The 19,858-nt window shown below is 52.6% G+C and overlaps 2 protein-coding genes across 2 annotated transcripts; one reads left to right on the top strand and one right to left on the bottom strand.

Annotated features, from left to right (window-relative positions):
• Positions 1–110: 110 nt before the first annotated feature.
• Positions 111–19,424, bottom strand: P4HTM (prolyl 4-hydroxylase, transmembrane). The gene is given in 12 exon segments (XM_065642554.1): positions 111–329; positions 1,591–1,714; positions 2,260–2,350; positions 2,800–2,985; positions 4,594–4,756; positions 6,736–6,832; positions 7,547–7,737; positions 17,161–17,242; positions 17,313–17,721; positions 17,723–17,815; positions 17,817–17,899; positions 17,902–19,424. Coding segments are annotated over 12 exon segments (1,812 nt in total). The 5' UTR covers positions 17,983–19,424; the 3' UTR covers positions 111–117.
• LOC135993148 (secreted frizzled-related protein 5-like) lies at positions 10,108–13,550 on the top strand. Its single transcript, XM_065642786.1, has 4 exons — positions 10,108–10,442; positions 11,140–11,312; positions 12,258–12,347; positions 13,216–13,550. Exons 1-4 carry the CDS (start codon positions 10,108–10,110, stop codon positions 13,548–13,550), a joined length of 933 nt encoding a protein of 310 aa, XP_065498858.1.
• Positions 19,425–19,858: the final 434 nt, after the last annotated feature.

Raw genomic sequence — 19,858 nt, 5'->3', positions numbered from 1 at the left:
TTGGCGCGCGACGCGGCCCCGCCGCGCACGTGGCCCGCGGCCCCGCCCCCCCGCCCAGCGCGGGAAAAAGCCACGTGTGCGCGGCCGGGCCCTGCGCCCCGCCCCGCTCCCCCGGCCCTACAGCTCCAGGTGCACCCCGCTGTAGGCTTTATCCACTGTCCACTCGCCCGGGGCTCCGGCCCCCGCGTAACGCTCCATCTCCTGCTGGAACTGCAGCTGCCGCCGGCGGTTGGGATCCACGTTGATCCAGTTGTTGGCAATCCACTTGGTGCCTTGGGTGACCAGGCAGCCCCCGTGCAGGGCGAAGTCGTCCAGCTCCCCCACCCAGCCTGTGGAGCAAAAAACCCTATTAGGAGGTGGTGAAGAGTGCTGCAGCACAGGCAGGCACAGCTGGGGCCACAGAGCCAAGTTAATGCTGACACACAGCTCCTGCTTGGATTTTAGCTCAGATACATCTTACAGGACCTGGCACCCCTCCATCTTAGTGCTACCCCACCCCAGCACCTACAAGGAGTTCACCAGGGCAGGCTCTCTGCGTGCAAAATGCTCGGTGCCTCCATGTTTCCACTCAGCACAGGGGGCTTTCACGTTCTGCATCACAACTGCTGTTTTTCTCAACTCTTCCTGCAAGGGGAAGGTGACATGGAAGACATGGGTACTGCTGCTAGAAGGCTCACAGCTGTAGTAGAGATTGCATTTCAGCAGTTCTAAATGACCCTCTCTTCACAGAGGCCCCATGGTTTTTCTGCGGCAGACTTGCATGAAGCAGCCGACTTCCATTTAGGAACCATTTGCTCATAAAACACAACAGGGCTCTTCTTACAGGAGAGTGATGGCCTTGATATTACCATCCAACAGCCCAAACGCTGCTCCTGTGACCTCCTCTGTGGATTTTCTAGAGATGGAAACATGGGCTGCTCCCAGGGGAGCTAGGATGCTATACTCCCTCCTCCCACTAGCGCTTCAAATCTGCCACCGAGACACTCTGGAGTCACACTCACCAGCAGCCTGGAAGATTCATGTCAATCCCCCAGCCCGGCTGTCAGGGAAAACCGTGCTGTGCTTCATGAGAAAAACAGCCCCAAGCACACATATTATCAGGCTGCAGCTGAGCTATAAAGCAGGAGTTGTCCCCAAGCACGGCAGAGTCTTGCACGGGGTGGGCCATGCCTCCCTGCGCTGCAGAGCTGATCGCCGTGCCTTTGTCTGTCTCCCCTCCCCACCCCTTTGGGCAACACCACATCAGTGAAACATTTTGAATTGCAGACCAAGTTCCAGCAGGAGTTTCAGCTCGCACAGCGGGATGGGAGGCAGCTGGCGATGGCTAGTGCAGCCAAGGGCTTTGTTTGCTCGCTAGTCCCGTCCCCCAAAGACATCAGGAGCCATTGACCTACTGCCTGTAAACAAAGGCTTTTCAGAGTCAGGAAGCTCCTACCCAGTTGGTGACAAGTAGACTCCACAGTTCCCAGTAGCAGGCAGCTACCACCCTTCGGCTCTCTTCTGAGCTCCCAGCCACCACAAGAAGAGGGTGGCTGTCACCTCCTGCAGTCCTACCCCTCCCAAGAGCCGAGCCTTGAAATGAGGCCGTACCTTCTCCGTCTGACAGGTAATTGTACCAGAAGACTGCAGTGCCTTGCTGAGGTTTCACTCGCAAATTGCCCTTGTCGCAGTTTTTCCGAGTGTCTCGCAGGTCAACGTCGTTCTGGATCAAAGACTGGTGAGAAACCACAGAGAAGGTGTCGCAAACAGGGATGGAATGAAGCGCACGCACTGGGCTGCCTCTGCCGCCAACCATCGTCCTGCCCTTTGCCTGAACACCCCCCAGGGACACCTCAAGGCTGATGCTGGGCAGGACTTTCACAACCCACCCCGAGCAGCCAATTTCAGCTCCCTGGAGGCCCATGACCTGTTTCTGAGCAGCCGCCCATTCCTTAACACATTGCCTGACGGGAGCACAGCATTCCTGTTGAGACTTAGTCTGAGGAAACCTGCCCAGACAGAAGCAAGCAGGACCCATGTTATGGCAGCAGGGCCAAGAGACCACCCCTCACACCTCTGCGCTCCCAAACCCCTGCACCTCTTCCCTTGCCCTCAGAGAAGAAAGACCGTAAGCAAGGCACAGCTTCCCCATGCTCTAGCTGCGGAGGTTAACGTCCACCAACCTCATGCACCACACCCCTTCTGCTGCCACAGCGAATAAAGACATTCGGAGAGGGACTCAAAATCCCCAGAGGTAACACGCAGGTGAGATTCATTTACCATTTCTTCATATGTCCTGTTATCAGCTATAGGGAAGACTGTTTCGCCTCCCGCAGTCACATTGTTCAGGTAGAACAGCACCGTCACGTACCTGCAAGACAGAGCGGCTGTCAGGGGACAGAGCTGGAATGGGAGGAGATGCACAGGGGCTGTCTGCACCCCGCACCTCCACCACATGTACAGAAGTTCCTCCAAGACATCACAAGACACGTGATTTACATCATCAGCTTTCTCCAAGAGAAGAACAAAGAAAATCCCCCATTCACAATGGGTGAGGACTTAGCCTTCGAGGGTGCATTTCTAGCCTCTGGTGGGGACAGCCCAGCCACTCCGCAGAATCCCTCTGCCCTCCTCCTCACACCTGCTCCATGGCCCTGCAAGATTCACCCACCTCCCGCTCCGTGCTCCCTCATACCAACAATCTCCAGAGCCGGTTTGCGAGCCCACAACCCGAGCACCGAGTCCCACACGAGGTGAGGCGAATCGACTCTCCACACCTCTTCTCTAACGCGCCCCAGCTCGTGCCAAGGCAGCCCTTACCGGCAGGAGGTCTCGAAGGGAGCGCTCTCGTTGGCGACCAGCTTGGTGTGGCTGCAGGCGGTCTCGGGGAAGACGGGGCCGCTGTCCATGTGGGCATGGTAGTGCCCTCCTTGGTCGTACCGCACTACCTGGAGGGGCTCGCTGTGCTCCACAATCTCGGGGGGCAAGCGAGTCAGGCGCATTACCCTGGGGAAGAGGAGAGGGGAGCAGGTGAAGGGAAAGCACCGTCAACCTGGTCAGCTGCTACTCCCAAGCATTGAAGAAATCCAGAGAAAGAAACCCCCAACAGACTGAAGAGACGATGGGCTGCAGCAAGCACACCAAGAGATAACTATGTCCTTACAGATCTGTTAGACCATCAGCTCAGAAAGTCCTTGTCACGGTAAATAAAACAAAACCAAAACCAAAGCGTGCATCTCCAGCAGGACTGCTCTCAGGAAGACTTTCATTGCTCAGCAAGGTCCCTTCTGTGTTGTGTCCCTGGAGCCTTCATGTGTCACCTCGTCGCTGCTCTGGACTCCTGCACACCGCCTACAGACCTCGAGAACAGTTAGCAAAGCCCAGGGCCCCTGCTGAGAGCGAACGAGAGAGACTAGCTCTAGGAGCATTCTTGTCACCTAACTCACCTTTCCCTGTTGCCTTTTCAGCAGCCTCCTCCCAGGGCAGAGGGGCAGGGAAGTGATCAAGGAGACTGGAGCCCTCCTGCTCTGGGATTTTTCCGCTGCTACATCTGAGATCATCCCCAAGGCAAGCAGGTACCTCTGGAGACCTGCCAAAGAACACTCAGAGCTCTGAGAATCCAGACTGGTGAAGCCCTCGGGGCAGGTACGAGGGGAAGGCGGCACCCGGGCAGGATGGCAAAGCCCCTGCAGGCACCGCACGGGTCCCAGAGAGGACTAACAGCCTCCTTCAGCGATGTCTTCACGTCTGCAGAGGGCTCGGAACAGCGGCCAACCGACACGTGTAAAAGCAGCATGCTGCTGCCTGTGCGCCGGCTGGCACGGAGAGGTGGCAGCCCCAGTCTGCTCTAATCAAGGCAATATGCGACTCCATTCTCCCGCTGGAATGCGCTGAAGAAAAGGAGTGGCCAACAGCCGTTTTCAAGCCTGGGGACAGATTTTACCCACCCATGTCCTGGGCGAGGACCAGCACCAAGAACAAGAGAGCCTCCAGCCAATTATCTGAAATTCACCGCAGCTAAATGGTTTGGCCTGCATGCTGGGTTTCAGTGCGTCCCAGTACCAAATCTGAGGTGAAGGGAAAGGTGACCGGTTCTCCCATCTGCTGTGAGCCGCCCTGTGATACATGTGCTCAGAGGATTAAACTAACTCGGCTTACTTGAGACGAAGTCGTGCTTGTTAAAAAGTCAGCTCTGAACCGCTAAGACAGATTTCAGTGAAATGCATGAGTAACTAAAGCAAATGACAGTAACTACTGGCACCCAGACAGCATTCGAAACAGGCAGTTTCTCCCAGTAAGCTCATTTACTAATTAGAATGAATTACTTCGTACAATGCCAAGTCTTCGTGGTTTTATAAGGCTGTTCCCAAAAGTGAATGGAGACGCTGAAAGGTTTGATTTTTCTTTTTCCTTTTCCACAGGACAATACAAATTCTTGTTCTAATGAAAACCTCCCTCTCCCCATTTCGTTGTCTGTGCTCATTGCTCTTTATACTCCAAAAAGACTTTCACACAATTAAGAAGTGTGAATATTAGCAAGTCTGCCACCACCTCTCGCAGCACAGGTGGTCCTCGTGCCCACACAAGCCCGCCCACCAGCCGCCTGGCCCTCACCTTTGCCGGATGGCTCTCATCACCTGGTGTGCCCCCTCGCCCTGGTACAGCCAGGTGTGCTGGCTGTTGCGCACCAAGTCACTCATCTTCACTTTCTGGCTTCCCATGTACTTGTGGAAATCACGGATGTTCAGTCGTTTGAACTCCTCCAAACTCAGCACACCTACGGGAAGAGGGGAAAAGCCGGCTGACTCTGGCGCAGGTAATAAATAGTTCTTGGTGTTCCGTACTCGGAGAAAACACCAGCTGAGGGGACAGCAGAAATTGCCCCATTCGGGGTCCACCATGGGCTGCACCCCGTATGTGCAGCATTACAGACCCCAGCAACGCTCTCACCTTTAGCTGAGCAGAGGGTATACAGCAACCTGCAAAAATGAGCTGTTAGCTGCCTTGCAGGGTCACAACTGGGACGGGCAAAATACCATTTGAAACTTTAAAAAGCTCCTAAGACATGCAAACCAATCCACCAAGAGAGAACTTACAGTTCTAACATATGCAATGCCACAGCTAAAAAGCCTGTGCCACCTGATGCCTTGGGACTTGTTGTTTAGATATTTAAATAGACACTGTCAAGAACAGAGTGGGACACTTCAGACCACAATTTCTACAAGACCTTGCAGGGTAATTTAAACACGCCAAACCCCAAACAACAAGCGGTACATTCTTCTGCATTTGTGTAAGTGCGAAACATGAGTGAGAAACACAACAGAGTACGATCTTGCGTAAGCAGAAATAACAGAAACGTGAGAGGTAAAAAGTGGTTTCTACTAAAGCAGGTATTTCTTGTTTGGACTGAACTAGGCTCGGCAAGGCATGGACTTTGGCGTTTGTCACCTTCGGAAAAAATCCTCAGGTGCTGTTTCCCCTTTCTGGAGAAGCAGGATGCCCTGCACCGGGGCCCAGGTCCCTGGGGTGCTGTGCAGGCTGCTGCCCGGCAGCCAGCACACATCGCGGGCCGCGAGCGGAGCTCGCTCAGGCGCAAACCCAGGGCTGCGGTGCTGCCAGCTCCGCTCCCCGGGCACAGCTCCCTCTGGCCGCAGCCACCGGGGTCAGCCTGGGACAGTTCCTCAGGTGCCAGTGGTCACGACCAAATTATCCAGACCATTATTATTCCTAGTGTGTCCCTGTCCCCGCTTCCCCCGACGCGGTCTTTGATGACGCAGTGCCACATCCAGGTTGTGACCCGGTCTCTTGATGTCACGTACCAATGTAATCTGGAAGCAAGGTCCTGCCAGGAGGACTTTAACAGGACCTTTCATTTATTAATGGCCAGGACAGTGGAAAAGCCACTGACGACTCAGTCATATGCTCCTACCCCTGCCAAGAATGCCACCGGCCCGGAGGAGCGGGGCACAGGGTGCCCTCCGGATATTTCGGCATTCACACGGGTACTGCTTCCACTCCAAAGCGGCTCCTCCTGGGCAGCTCTCAACGCCAGGTCACTGGAAGACAGCGTGCAGAGCCTGTGCGTTCACTTAATTTGATTAGGAAATGGAGAGTTGCTTAATTGAGGCCACTCTAATTAGAGCAGCAGAGGTTACAGTGCAATTCCGGACCAGCGGAAACCCTTAGGAGAGCAGGGTCAGGAGGGGCAGGAGTGGCCTCGTGGAATACAGAGATGGGGGTCAGCAACAAAGGCTGCCCAACAAGAGCACCCCCACCTCTGCGTATTCCACCCCCCAGCAGGGATGCAGCGCTCCCAGCCTGCAGCAGAAGTGTCCCTGAAAACCAGGGCAGGGGTGCAGGAGGCACCTTAAAACAGGTATCAAGATCCGCGTAGTCAAAACCAGAGAGGTTTCTTGGACCATGGGAGCAGAAGTGCACCCCAAAGGTTCTGTTACAGCAGCAGAGAAACCAAGGGAGGTCTGACAGGGGAGAGGGAGCGCAGAGTCATGTTCTGGTCCTCCTTCTGCAAGATCCAAGCCCAGGTGGTGGAACTAGCCTGCTGCGAGACTGGCAATGGAGGGGCAGAAGTGCTGCGATGAGACGTTTACACTGATTTTACTTTTCTGCAAAGGTCTCTCAAGCAGCGTTATTTTCCTTTGAAGACTACAGCCAGAGAAACGGGCAGGGACACGGCTCTTGCTCTGCCCCGCAGGGCTGCGTGAGGTGCCGAGGGGATTCCTGTGAAGATGCTCTTACCATTCCCATCAGGATCGGCCTTGACTGCCGTGTACATCTCCCGGATGTTTTCAGGGGTCATCCACCTGCCGTTCCCAAGCCGGGTGTGAGTCAACACCTGAAATTCACAAGTGGATCAATGCTGGACACTGGTTTCTTGTGCTATCAAAACAGATTCCCTGCTCGAGCCCTGGCGGGCTCCCTTCTCTGCGCAGCATCGGCCAGCCAGGCGTCAGCACGCATCTGCAGAAAGAAGACTGCAGTGAGAATCATCTGGCAGCCACACACAGCGTGTGGCTCATGAGTGCTCTTATTTCTAGTTTGGGTCACAGCAAATGACTGCTGGGACTCGATTAACCAGTCACGGGATGGAGGGGGCACAGCTCTTCCTCTTGAAGGAAAAGCAGAGCTACTAATGATAAAAGTGAATGCTTTTACTTGTCCAAGACAAGGGCTCGGAACAAAATGGTTCCTTTCCACGTGCTGTTAGTCCCCACAGCAGTGTCCGCGCTACAAACTCCCTTCCCTGGGAGACCCTGCACGAGGAAACCCACAGCACAAGGAACATTTTACCCAGTGCGATCAAAACTCACATCTACTGCCAAGGACCACTGCTACGTCCCAATGGGATCACAACTGCTGCACGTTTCCCCCAAAACTCGCGTGCTGAAGGCCAGCACATGTCTTGAGACATAAAATTAAGCAAATACTGATGAATACATGCTAGGATCTGGCCCTACCCGAGCACACTGAGTAACCAAGAGACCATCTGAGGAGGGGACCTGCCAGAGGGTCCCTCAGAAAGCCTCCCCCAGTCTGTCCCCCACTCTACCTCTTTGAGCTGCAGCTGCCCATCCTGATTGTGGTCCAGCAGATTGAAAATGTCCATCTGGCTGATTTCTATCATTTCCATGGCTTCCTCATAGTCATCCGTTGGTAGGATCTGGCTCTTCTGCAGCCCCTTCAGCTGCGCCAGATGGATGATGAGCTTGCACTCCTCCTCTGTTAGGAAGTCGGGAATTTCTGCAGCAAAAGCGTGGGCAGCAACAGAGACTGAGGAACTGTTACAGTGGGAGCCTATGGCCACGGCAGGCCACTTGTAAGAGGAAAAAAAAAATAAAGAGGTCTGGGGGAAATTTAGAAACCACCTAAGTTTGGGACATTCAAACGCATTCACTTTTCTACCAGAAGATCTCTAAAAGAGCATACACCACACACCTGAGCTGCTGCAGGCGGGTATTTTTACAGCAGTAGCTCCTAATTGTTTGGATCCAGGGGTCAAGCCCTTAAACTCTCTCACGGATACCACAATGGACAAAGGAGTGAACAAATACGTGCATATCACCTCATATTATCACTTCAAAGGTGACGTGTGGATCACAGTCTGGGAACCGTGGCTCTACAGGAAAAGAGGCCAAAACTTTTCCGGCGGGCGGAGGTGACGGCCGGGGTTTCAGGCTTCCGCGCTCCCACGTGGAGAGGACGACACTTTGCACAAAACCAAGCGCCTTCCAGGGGAACCTGGCACAGTTCTCTGCTATGAAACTCAGACAGCAAGGAGACAACTTCCAAACTTATTCCCTCCCTTGATTTCTGACTAAAAATGGTCTTCAAACACAATTTTAAAAGGGAAGATGCTGCATATGGTGGGCAGGTGCCATGCTCCACACCCAGGTAGCATCCCAGTATAACCAGCTTGCTTGGGCAGCACGACACCAGCAGCAACCAGGCAACACCAGGACCCCAGAGCAGAGGAGAAGGCTCCAGGGAGACCTTATTGGGCCTTTCAGTGCTTAAAACAGGCCGATCAGAAAGATGGGGACACACTTTTTAGCAGCACCTGTTGCGATAGCACAAGGGGTGATGGTTTTAAACTAAAGGAAGGAGATTCAGGGCAGACACGAGGAAGAAATTGTTGCCCCTGAGGGTGGTGAGAGCCTGTCCCAGGTTGGCCAGAGAGGTGGTGGATGAACCATCCCTGGAGACATCCCAGGCCAGGCTGGACGGGGCTCTGAGCAACCTGAGCTGGTGCAGATGTCCCTGCTCATGGCAGGGGGGCACTGGGGGAGATCTGAAGGTCCCTTCAACCCAAACTGTTCTGTGATTCTGTTCCATGATCCTTCTCGCCGATGCCTGTCACTGCTGTGGGGATCGTGTTACCAGCTGCTGAGACTTTCGAAGAGGGAAAGAAAAAACACCCAAGCAGGAGAGGTTTAAGTGCTCCTAGACCCGAGGTCCTGCTCTCCAAGTCGCAGCCCCATAGAGCTCCTGCAGGAATGTGCCAAGGACACATTACATTCTCCAGCAATCCTCAAAGCGGGGGTGGGGGTGGGAAATGAATTACTTCCATGACCTCAAATCAACCCTATCAGCACAAACTGTCAATAAGCAGTTGGCTTCCTGCTAAGCATAGACCAGAACCAGCCCTGGAGATAAGTGAGATGTTCCTGGGAAGCCCCGGAAACACAAATCAGCCGGTTGTATCCCTGACACCCTCCCAGGAGACAATTTCTGCCACAGGCAGCACGGGGTCCTGTTGCCAGAGGAAACTTCAGAGCCGGAGATGCTGCTGGACGGTCTGAACCTCGTGGCACAGCACCAGGTCCGAACGAACCCTGAGCGCTGGCGAGCAACACCCCCAGTATTTCCAGTTCCCCAAACTGGGCTACAACAATGACCGCTTCTGGAATCTTAATTACGTGCTGGAGGAAGGACACTCCCACCCTTCAGCAGTTGTAAGGGGATTTTGTAATGAAGGAAAGACTCTGTTAGCCAGAAAGCGCGCTCTTGTCAGGCAGGTTGCAAGGTGAGGGGGTTTCCAGCTAATCCCATCTGCAAACAACTCAGCTCCACAGCTGCAAATTAGTTCCCTCTGCTCTCCGAAACAGTTAACTTCTGGCTGTGAGACCATCCTATCTCTCTGCCTGCTCAACAATAGATCCAGCTAAACAAATGTCTCCTAATTGACTTTGAGCAACACTTGATTGCTTTTACAAAAAACAAAAGAGAGGAAAACATCAGGGTTTATGAAATAATGACTAATCCTGGAGCAAGAGAAAGGGGATGGGTTTGAGCACTGGTGTCAAACAGAGATTCAATCTCGGCTGAAAGAGCCCCAAGATACACGGGCCAAGTCATTCATCCCTCCCCAACTGCCCTCATTTCCACACCTGCTGATCTAAGCCAAACCCCTGCTAAAATCCAAACAATCGGGGCCGCTGGCAAACGAAAATTGGACCATTGTCTTCCCCATGAGGGCTCTGAAAGGGCTGCACTTAATGAGGATGGATTGACAGAGAGGTGGCTGGTAGGCTATAAAAAGGCGTCCCGCAGTCGGGAGCAGCTCAGTCCGGGGTGCACAGCCCGTTCTCCCGCTCCCAGCTCGCTCCCAGCATGGTTGCCCCTCGCTCACTCCACCACAGGCACCCCTCGAGGTTGGGTGGCCCGTGGCTACTGGGTCTCCTGGCGCGGCTGCTGCTCTGGGGCTCGCCGGGAGCCTGGGCGAGCTACCTGCGGAGATCCTCCAGCTGCACGCCCATCCCGCACCGCATGGCCTTGTGCTACGATATCGGCTACTCCGAGATGAGGATTCCCAACCTGCTGGAGCACGAGACCATGCCAGAGGTGATCCAGCAGTCCTCCAGCTGGCTGCCCTTGCTGGCCAGGGAGTGCCACCCGGATGCTAGGATTTTCCTCTGCTCCCTCTTTGCACCGATCTGCTTGGACAGGTAAGATGTTTTTACTAGTTGTTTAAGCTGCAGGAAGTAACAATCCCCAAGAGCAAAACTGCATTTGCCTCCCCAGAGAAAAACGCGTGCGATGTGATGAGCACAGTCCCTGAAACGCTGCACTACCCCTCTCGGTGAGGGGCAATTGGATTACCCAGCAGGGACCTTCTCTCTGAAAGCGAAGCATGAGCATTTCATCTCGCCGGAGCAGAAACATTATGTCCCTCCTCTGGATTTTCCTGCTCTCCCACCCCAGGCAAAGTTTCCATCTCCCCTCACATGCCGCAGCGGCTTCACCTCCCACCTCCCCTGCAGCCCCTTCCCAGCTCCTGCCCCAACCACGCAGGGGCTTCCTCAGCGTGACCGTAAATCCTCAGTTTTGAGGTGCAGCCGTCAAAGAACAGAGCTGCTAAGGAAATCAGGTACCTAATTAGGCACCTGTAAAGGTAAGCGGCCTTTGCACAACTAGAGAAGATCCCGGGGCGGGTGGAAAAGGCTTCTGGCAGCAGCCTGTATCGAACAGCCTCATCCCTTCAGAAATTTGTTGTTTGCATCCTTGGTATGAATGTTCAAAACGCAGGAAAGACCCCAAAACAGCTCTGCTAGCGCTACAGCGTGCAGCACAGCGCTGCGCGGTGCCGGAGCTGGACCCCCAGCCTGGCTGCCCGGAGGTGCCGCAGCCCCTTCCCCTCCGCAGGCTCATCTACCCCTGCCGCAGCCTGTGCGAGGCCGTCAAGAGGAGCTGCGCACCCGTCATGGCTTGTTACGGCTACCCCTGGCCCGAAATCCTGAACTGCAACAAGTTTCCTGCTGATCATGAGCTGTGCATCGCAGCAGTGTCCACTGATGAAAATTCCTCGAGCAGGAGAAGTAAGGTTTTGTTGTTTTGTTTTGGGTTTTTTTCCCCCTTTGTGTATTTTCCCATATGTAACACTCAAAAGGATGGGCCTATGCCTTGTTTCTATTCCTAATATTTCCGGGTTTAAGCTATACTAAGAAAAAAAAAAAAAAATTCTAGTTTTGTTCTGTCTGGGAACTCTACCATGTCTAGAAAATTAGCGTAAAGTTAACTGCAGCTTGTTGCCCTCTCTGCTGTATGCATGAGCTCCCCAGGCGCCGTCGGAGCACGCAGGGTTTGGGGCAGGGGGAAGGAACGGCTGTAAAAACCCAGCGCCCGGGCACAGCAGGAGAGCTGGTGAGATGTGCTTCCCGCTGAGCTGAGGAGCTGCAGCCCTGAGCTTTCGGCTGTGCCCAGGGTCTAAATAAATCTGCAAAAAGAAGTCTTTTGCAAGACTTCTTTTTAAACATTAGGAAACACCACAAAGGGGTATAAGCCTCTGCAGACTTGAGTTGCACAAGAAAAAAAGAAAAATCTTTAAGACCGAAAGACTAAATTAAACACTCAGATACTGGTGAACACTAGGGGAGATTCGAGAGCAGTTAAGGGGAGAACAGACACCTCATTTCAGCATCACCGGATGGAGTCTGGCCATACCAACTGCTTTACTGTTTCATCCAAGGTAGGAGATCTTCATTAAGCATTTTAGCTGCTACTTTAACACGCAGCAACACACACGCGCCTAAACAAAGCACAACAAGCAGCACCTGCCCCAGCCACAGAAAGGAGAGCTTCACATTTCCCACCCTGGCAGCACAATCTGTCTCTGGAGACTAGGTAGCTTGGGAGGTAGCACCACTCAGACACACCAAGCCACCGCTCGGAAACAGCAAACCACCACTCGCAGGTCTCAAAACTGCATTTCGCCTTTTCCGGTGCAGCTTGGCAAGGGTGTTATAACCAGGTTTCTGTTACAGCAGTGCCCCGAGCCAGCTGCAAGGACTGCGAGCTGGAGGAGGCCAGCACTGCCAGGGAGATCCTGGACAACCTCTGTGCCAACGATTTTGGTGAGTAACCCCCTCATTCTAGCAGTTGCTGCCGTTCCCTACAGCAGCCAGGTAGTGGCATGGACAGAAAACGGCTTTTCCATAACAAACTGACCTGGAGGAACCGCAGCTTTTAGAGCAGATCCCAGGGATTTTCAGGTCCAAACTTACCTGTTAGGTAGCAGGAGGGCCCCGCTGTAGAAGACCCAAAGGTGAAGACCTGCTTTATTTCTGTGGGCTGATTTGGTTTTGGTCTGTGGCTGCTAAATACAAGCGCTGCTCTGGTTTTCCCTCAGAGAACAACATTTCAATCGATGCCCACAAAAACCTTTAGCAAGCTCCACGTTATTTATTTCAAACTTCAATACTGTTGTTCTAGTAATGCGACTCTCCCTCTCGTAGCCCAAGCAGGTGGCAGCACTGGCTCTGCTCCATTGAAGTTTTCAAGATAGTGTCCTGAATTCAGGCACGCAGCCTTCATGAAAAATAATAATTAAAAAAAAAAAAAAAAAATCCTGGGCAGCTGGCAGTCATGTCACCTCCTGAAATCCCAGCTCAGAGAACAGTCGAGTCATTTGCACAAGACCAGGACTTTGATGCATCCACTTGCTTGCAGCCCTGCTTGCTCCAGGGTTTCTGCCCACGCGGCGGTGCTGATAACGCTGTTGCCACTCTCATAAGAAAAGCAGAGTGAGGAGAACAGTGCTCAGTACTGGAAACTAACCTCAAATGAGAACTTTTTACAAGTTCACTGCAATTACAAGAGCTTGGATGGATGTATCACCACATTACAGAAACAGCAAGAAAGCTTTAGGTTGGCTGTATGTTTAAGTAGGTGAGGGCTGTTAAGACTAAACGGAACTAACAGCTCTTTTTCCAACCCCTGCAGCAGTGAAAATCCGGATCCTGAGGAAGAACGTGACCACCACCATCTCGGACTTCGACCTGGACTCCTCTAGGGTGGAGGTCCTGAAGCACGGCCCGCTCCTCCGAACTGAAATCCCCGGCCGGCTCCAGCAGTGGCTGGACATCGACGCCACCTGCGTCCACAACATCATGAGGGGCACCCACGCGGGCGTCTTCGTTGTGAGTGGCGAAGTACAGAGCGACAAGGTGGTGGTGAACAAGGCCTACGCCTGGCAGAAGAAGAACAGGAACCTGCACCAGGCGGTGCGGAGGTGGAAACATCACCGCTGCCCCGAACAGGCTGGCCGGAAGGTCTGAAAAAATATCTCAATTCCAACAATAAGAAACTGCTCCTTTCCCTATGGCTAGAAAACTCCTTTCCCTGGCAGCTGGCGTTTTGGAGATGTACAGTCAATATTTTTAGGCGATTCAAAGCAGTCTTAGTCCACAGATAGGGCCTTACTACAGATTCCTGGTTTACTGGGACAGAGCTTAAGGATGGAAATTGAATATATTCCTCTCACAAGGCTCTGCAGATCCAGGTCTTGTGATGGACGGCTTTGTGTGGGATCCAACATCACAACAAAACTGAACCGAACTACGCAGGTGAGCGCAAACTAGAAGAGACCTGTCATAACAGTTCCTTCTGGTTCTCATCATCGAAGTTGATAGCCCCTTCAGCTTTTTTATTTGACCCCGAGACACGGATGCTGTCCAAGTGCCTGCTTGCTTTCTGTCCAGAGAGGTTACATGAAAGTCTCCCTGACTGCTAAGAGATGCTTTTTTATGTGATGGAACAAATACTTTACTTTCGAACAGTCCGAGGTTAAAGAAGGGGGAGAGGAACCCACCCAAAGCCCAGTCCCTTAAAAAATGAATGCTAAACTCCACAGGCTTTCCCTTCTCCTTGCTGTGCTGAGTGTCGATGAGCATCCGCACAAGTACAAGGAAAGAGCCGCTCTTGAGCGGGAAAGACCCAGAGCAAAGAGAGCTGAGGATTTCTGCGTAACAGGGAAAACCATGTTTTAACTTCACAAATTAAGTTTGGATCAGAAGATTCTCCTAACTGGGGAACTACCGAAGATATCACAAGAGCCCCGAGAAAGCAGAGCGGGACACGAGTCGTTTAAACCTCTGCACTGGTGTGCGAGAGCAGCTTTGCTTGGGGCTCGGGGTGAGTCCCAACCGCGGCACGGCAGGAGACACCCACAGTTCTGATATGGGGGGGAAGAAACGTTACACATCTGCCCGGCCTTCCACCTGCACTAAAAGGAGACAGAAAAGGTGGCAAAACTCAGTCTCACCAAGTTCTCGGCAGCTCATGCTCTCACCCAGGTGAGCAGGGACCGTAATTCCCCACGGGGGTAAACACAGCGACAGCTCGGCACTCCCGACCACAGAGCAGAAAACAGCAAATCCCCAAAGAAAACAAGTTGTATTTCTATTGCATAACAGAGCACTGTCCATGGAAAATTTTCTACGCTGGATTAGAAGTGGGACTGAAATAAGAAAATAAGGGGAAAAAACGGCTTTTGGGAGAAACGTGTCCTGCCTTGTTCATGACGCCTGCAGTCTGAGTTGCGGAGGGAGCCGCTCGGTGTGATGGAGACGCATTGCCTCCCTGTGCTCGCCGAGCACACCAACAACCCGCGATAACATCTCCCCTTTGCCTTCAGCGTGGGCTGAGACCAGCACTCAGACACTCAGGCTGAAATTCAGCTGCGCCCTAACATTTTTGCAGTGATTCCTTCTATTCCCTGAGGCTCTGAAGGAAAAACACAGCGAGATTTCCTATTTTTATTCCTCCCTACTGCCTTGTTTTGCAAACTGACCCCCAGTTCACAGAATCCGCTGCCAGGTGGCCCCTGCTATGGCAGGATCTTTTGAACAGACTGCGTTTGGAAAACAGCAGAACATCTAAAAGCTCTGAAGGTTGAAAAGGCTTTGTCCGATATTTGTTTTCCATTAATAGGATTATTTGATCACTAGTGTTTCCTAACTAAAAAGTGCACAGATGGTCTGACAAGCTTTAGAAATGACATCTCGTAGCTTGGCGGGGGGGTAAAAATAGGGCAGGGACTTTTTCACAGCTCCATGAAATACACTTGGGTTCAATGCAGATGACTTACCCACATTCCAAAAACAAACCGCAAGTTCCCCCGTGGTGCCCAGTGCCCTGCCCCAAAGCACAGAGCTCACAATTAAATCATTAACAAGCTGTCTGCTGTTGTAGTCCCACTACAGCCTGCTCTGCTAAAAGCAAAAAGATGACAGACCAGCCACTTATTTCCTGAAACTGGCTCTTGCAAGCCACAACACTTTGCATTAAGGAAAAGCCCCAAAAAGTCAAGAGCCCTTTGCTAGCAACCTCTGGGTTTGCCTAACGCAAACAAGTTAAATACACACTTCCACTAATTTAAACAACAGAGATGCAATGAATTAGGTTTTTTTAAACCAGTTGATTTAGATTGGTACTGCTTGCATAGATAGTGAAGTCTCTGGAAGTCTTTTAAAGTCAGAGCTGGCTCCTGGCAGGTTCATCCGGGAGATAAGAGCTGTCTTGCGACTTGCAGTTTCTAAATAAGTGACTCCTTATCAGAGGACAAAGGAGAAGAGACTCATGTGGCATCTCCAGTGCTGAATGTCCGCGATACCATCCTCAGGGAGCGAAGCTGCTCTCGGAACCGACGGAGGTGCCGGAACGATGAGTTAAAACTTGTGGGATTAGTGCTGCTGGGACCAACCTGCCTTTTCTCAACTTCAGCACCTTCCTCGCAGGCCAGGATCAACTCTTTTCACTGAAGCAGTACCAGCAGGGCAGAGAAGGTGGAAATTGGAGTCTTCCTGAGCGAAAATCAGAGCAATTGCCCCAGACCGTGGTTCTGGTAATGATGTCAGCTTTGTGAATGCTGTGGGATATCAGTTCCAGGTTTGTGTGTCTGTTTACCGAATGTCAGACAGAAATCCACCTCGAAATTTGCAAACCACAAGTACCACATATGTAGAAATTTAAAAAGAACTTCGTGTATTTCTTCCAGATACTTACTGCATTAAAGGAATTTAATAAGAAACCTATCTGATTTATGGGCAGGCTTTCAGTGTGTATGATCTATTTGGAATCAGAAAAAACCCTATTATATCATTGAGAAAGCATCTAATGAAGACTCTCAATGCTGTCTTTTCAGAAACAACAGGTACTCCCCGACTCTGCAGTAGTAGGAATTTTGTAACCATCTGTCCCAAAAAGTTAATTTGTATATTCGCAGTGGACTTATAGAACGCAGAGTTCAATTAATGAGACTTTACCAGTCACGGCAAAAATCACAGAAAGGTAAAGAAGGTTTTAAAATATCTGAAAGCCAGATGGTTGTGTATGAGAGCAGCCAGAAATAAAGATAAATCTAGAACGGGACACAAAATCGTGGAAGACGTTAAGTCTATCTGTTGTGTTAGTCATTTCCTCAGCACTGAAGCACAAACACTAAATTGCTTTATCATCGTTTATTACCAAAAGTTTACGGATCTCTTTTCCCTTCCTAATACTGAGCGGCTTCTTTGAGGTCCTCTTCAGCGATCCTGTCTCTTTGTGGCATTTTAAAGAGAATCTGAAAAACCTGGAAAGGTTAATCCTCCAAATCCTTCTCAACAGGCCACCCAGAACAAGTAACCTCTGCGAACACTGCACATCCAAATACCATAAACAAAAACCACGCTCTTTTTAACGCAGCCCCAAGGAAAAGCGGCACAGGGAGGAGGAGCGAACACCCGCGAGGTCATTTTGCCCCGAGCGGGTGTCAGACGGACAGACCCCGGCCGCTGCCGGGCTGTGCCCGCGCATCAGGGCAGCGGAAACCCCCCGGAGCCGCCCGCGGGACCCCGGGCAGCTCCCGGCGCTGCCGCCCCGGCGGGGCGGGGGGCCGGTACTCACCGAAGAGCAGCGGCTTGAGGCTGAGGGTGCGCACGGCGTGGGCCCGCCCGGCCACCAGCTCCACCCGCTGCGTGTGACCCACCTGCGGGGAGAGCGGCGGTCAGCGGCGGCGCGGGAGGGCCCCGGCCCCGCTGCCCCCGGCGCGGCCTTGCCTTGATGCCCTCGAGGCGCGGGAGGGCGCGGGCGGGCGGCGGCGGCGGCGGCGGCGGCGGGGGGCTGGCGGCGGGCGGCCCGCCGGTCTCGCCGGCGCTGAGGTGCACGAAGAGCAGCAGCCCCAGCACGTTGAGGACGTAGAGGTGGGCGAACACCATGAGGACGAGGAAGTAGGGCCGCGAGCAGACGGGCCGCGGGCGGCCCCCCGGCGGGCCGGGCAGCGGGGGACCCTCCGCCCGCGACGCCGCAGCCGCCGCCGCCATCGCGCCCCCGGCCCGCCAGGCCTCGCGCGTCACCCCGGCAACCGCCCGGCGTGCTGCGTCACCGCGCCGCGGGGCGGGGCCAGTGGGGAGGCGGGGCCATGGCAGCGGGCGGTGGCGCCGGCGGGAAAACGCGCGTGTCCCGCCCCCCCACCCTCAAGAAGAGCCGGGAGACCTCCGAAGTTAGAAAGTCACAATTTATTTCAAATAGACCAAGGGCACACCTCTGGCAACCGTCTCCTTCCGCCGCCCCTGCCCCTCTCCAGTGCCCGCGAAGAAAAGCAGGGGGTGGCAGTGGCTTTGTGGACCCCCAGCCGCGGTCAGGGGGACACCGCAGGCTCCCCACCACTGTCCCACAGCCCGAACCAGACCAGGGCAAGGAAAGGAATTCCCAGAACAAGTGCCTCATTTAAAAATAAAGTTCTATTTTTTTTTTTCCACCCACTTAAAAAGTCTAAAATTTAGAGTGCAAGACTATAGTACAGAAACCTCCTGCTGCCCCCGTCCCTGCGCGGGCACAGTGCATTTGGCAGGGCACAGAGCAGCAGTCATGCAGTTTATATCATCAGTAGAAAAATTTTTGTTACAGTCTGGGAAGCCTGAGGACTATTAGAGATGAGGCAGCCAATGCACTAAGAGAAGCAAGGCTGAAATAAAAGGATGGAGAGGTGTCAGGTGGGCGCAGGAACTGGAAACAAGTGCAAAAAGAAAAAAAAACCACAGACAGCAAACATTCCACAGCTGTAGGAGTATCGCACCAAAGGGAAACTGGTACCTCAGAATTAACAGCTCCCGAGCCACTCTCTATTCACCTACATTCATATACCCTTGGTGACTCGAACAGGGCCATGTACTTATTAGAGGGGAAAAAAACTGGCCTTGTCTTTTGGCGTCGAGAACTCCAGTTTCCTTCCTGTCACCTGCCTCTCTGTGTCAGTCACTTCACACAGAGCCAACAGTCCCTCTGCTCTGCAGGTTCTGTCTTGGAGTCACCTTGCCTGGGCTGCAAAAGCAGTAAGTCCTGTTGTTCACCAGAAAGCGTAGAAATAGGATCTGTGCGTGCAAACCAGGACTTTCAACACCTTTAGAAAGGGTGTTGTGTTTTCTTTCAAGATAAACAGAACTGCTGATAAAGCTCTAGTTTCAGAAAATTTGAAAGAATTAGGGGGCACACTGTGCAATATGTATTAGTGTTCCTCAGCCAAGCATCTCAGCAGTCTGTGCAGCTATCCGGGCTAGTTTGCCTACAAACAAGGATTCATAGCAAAGCATTTTGTGGGGGCACCAGAGAGGGAGGAGGGGAAAAAGGCAAGGGTGGGAGAAAGAGACAAAACCCCATTCTCATCTAGCTCAAAGCTGGACAATTATGTAACAGAAGCAAGAGCTCTTTGGATTAGGAAACTCCACACACCTGTTCTGCAAAGAGATTAAGTGTTAGGCTAGTTACATTTAGACAACAAGAACACCAGCTTTTATCCTAATTAGCACTTTGCACCTTACATTTTTTTAAAGAACAGTTTAAACACCAGTTCTACGCACTGCAAACTGCTGGGTCTCGGTAAGCTTTCCCCCACGCTATCCCTGTCCCAGGGCCCAGTGTAACCAGACTTGAACAATCATTTGGGAAGGGAAGAGGAAGGGACTGACCTCTAGAATGTATCAGGGGTGGGGAGCACAAAGAGGCCGCTGCTGGGAGCAGAGGAGGGAATGAAGTCAGGAGACAGCATCTGGAGCAAGGACGTATTTATCCCTACGGCTCCAGCCTAGAGGAGAGCAAGGACAGAGCAGGAACACAAGGAGCCACAGTTCTGGAGATCTCTTGCCCAGCAAGCAGCACTGCACCCCAAAACTACAGACCCCCTCCCTGCCCCGCTCCCCAGCTCCAGCCACCTCTCTGCAACCCTCCCCTGCTTCTGTTACAACCCCCACTCCCCTGCCAGCACATTTCCCCATTCCCTGAGGATGCATCCCACAGCAGGCAAGGGAGGAAGGAAGGGAAAGGCCTCTCCATTTGAAATTTTCTGCTGTGTACAACAAACACGGCCATAGGATTAGCTCCTATAATAGCTATGCTTCTTAAACTGATGCATCTCTCATGTTAAAATCCATCTGCCCAATTGTACTTGCTGCAAATACTTGACTCACATGTCTCAGGTACATGAAAAAGGCTCAAACAGCAGAGTTAGCTTATTCTGACATGCAGAATTTAGCACTTTTCCTCCACCGCTTTAATTTTTATCAAGTGACATTGTATAAGAGCAATAGAAATACAGGGATGCATCAAA

Source organism: Caloenas nicobarica, chromosome 11 (assembly GCF_036013445.1).
Source record: "Caloenas nicobarica isolate bCalNic1 chromosome 11, bCalNic1.hap1, whole genome shotgun sequence".
NCBI lineage: Eukaryota > Metazoa > Chordata > Aves > Columbiformes > Columbidae > Caloenas > Caloenas nicobarica.
Note: the sequence above shows the minus strand (reverse complement) of the source record. Positions and strands in the feature narration are given on the sequence as shown.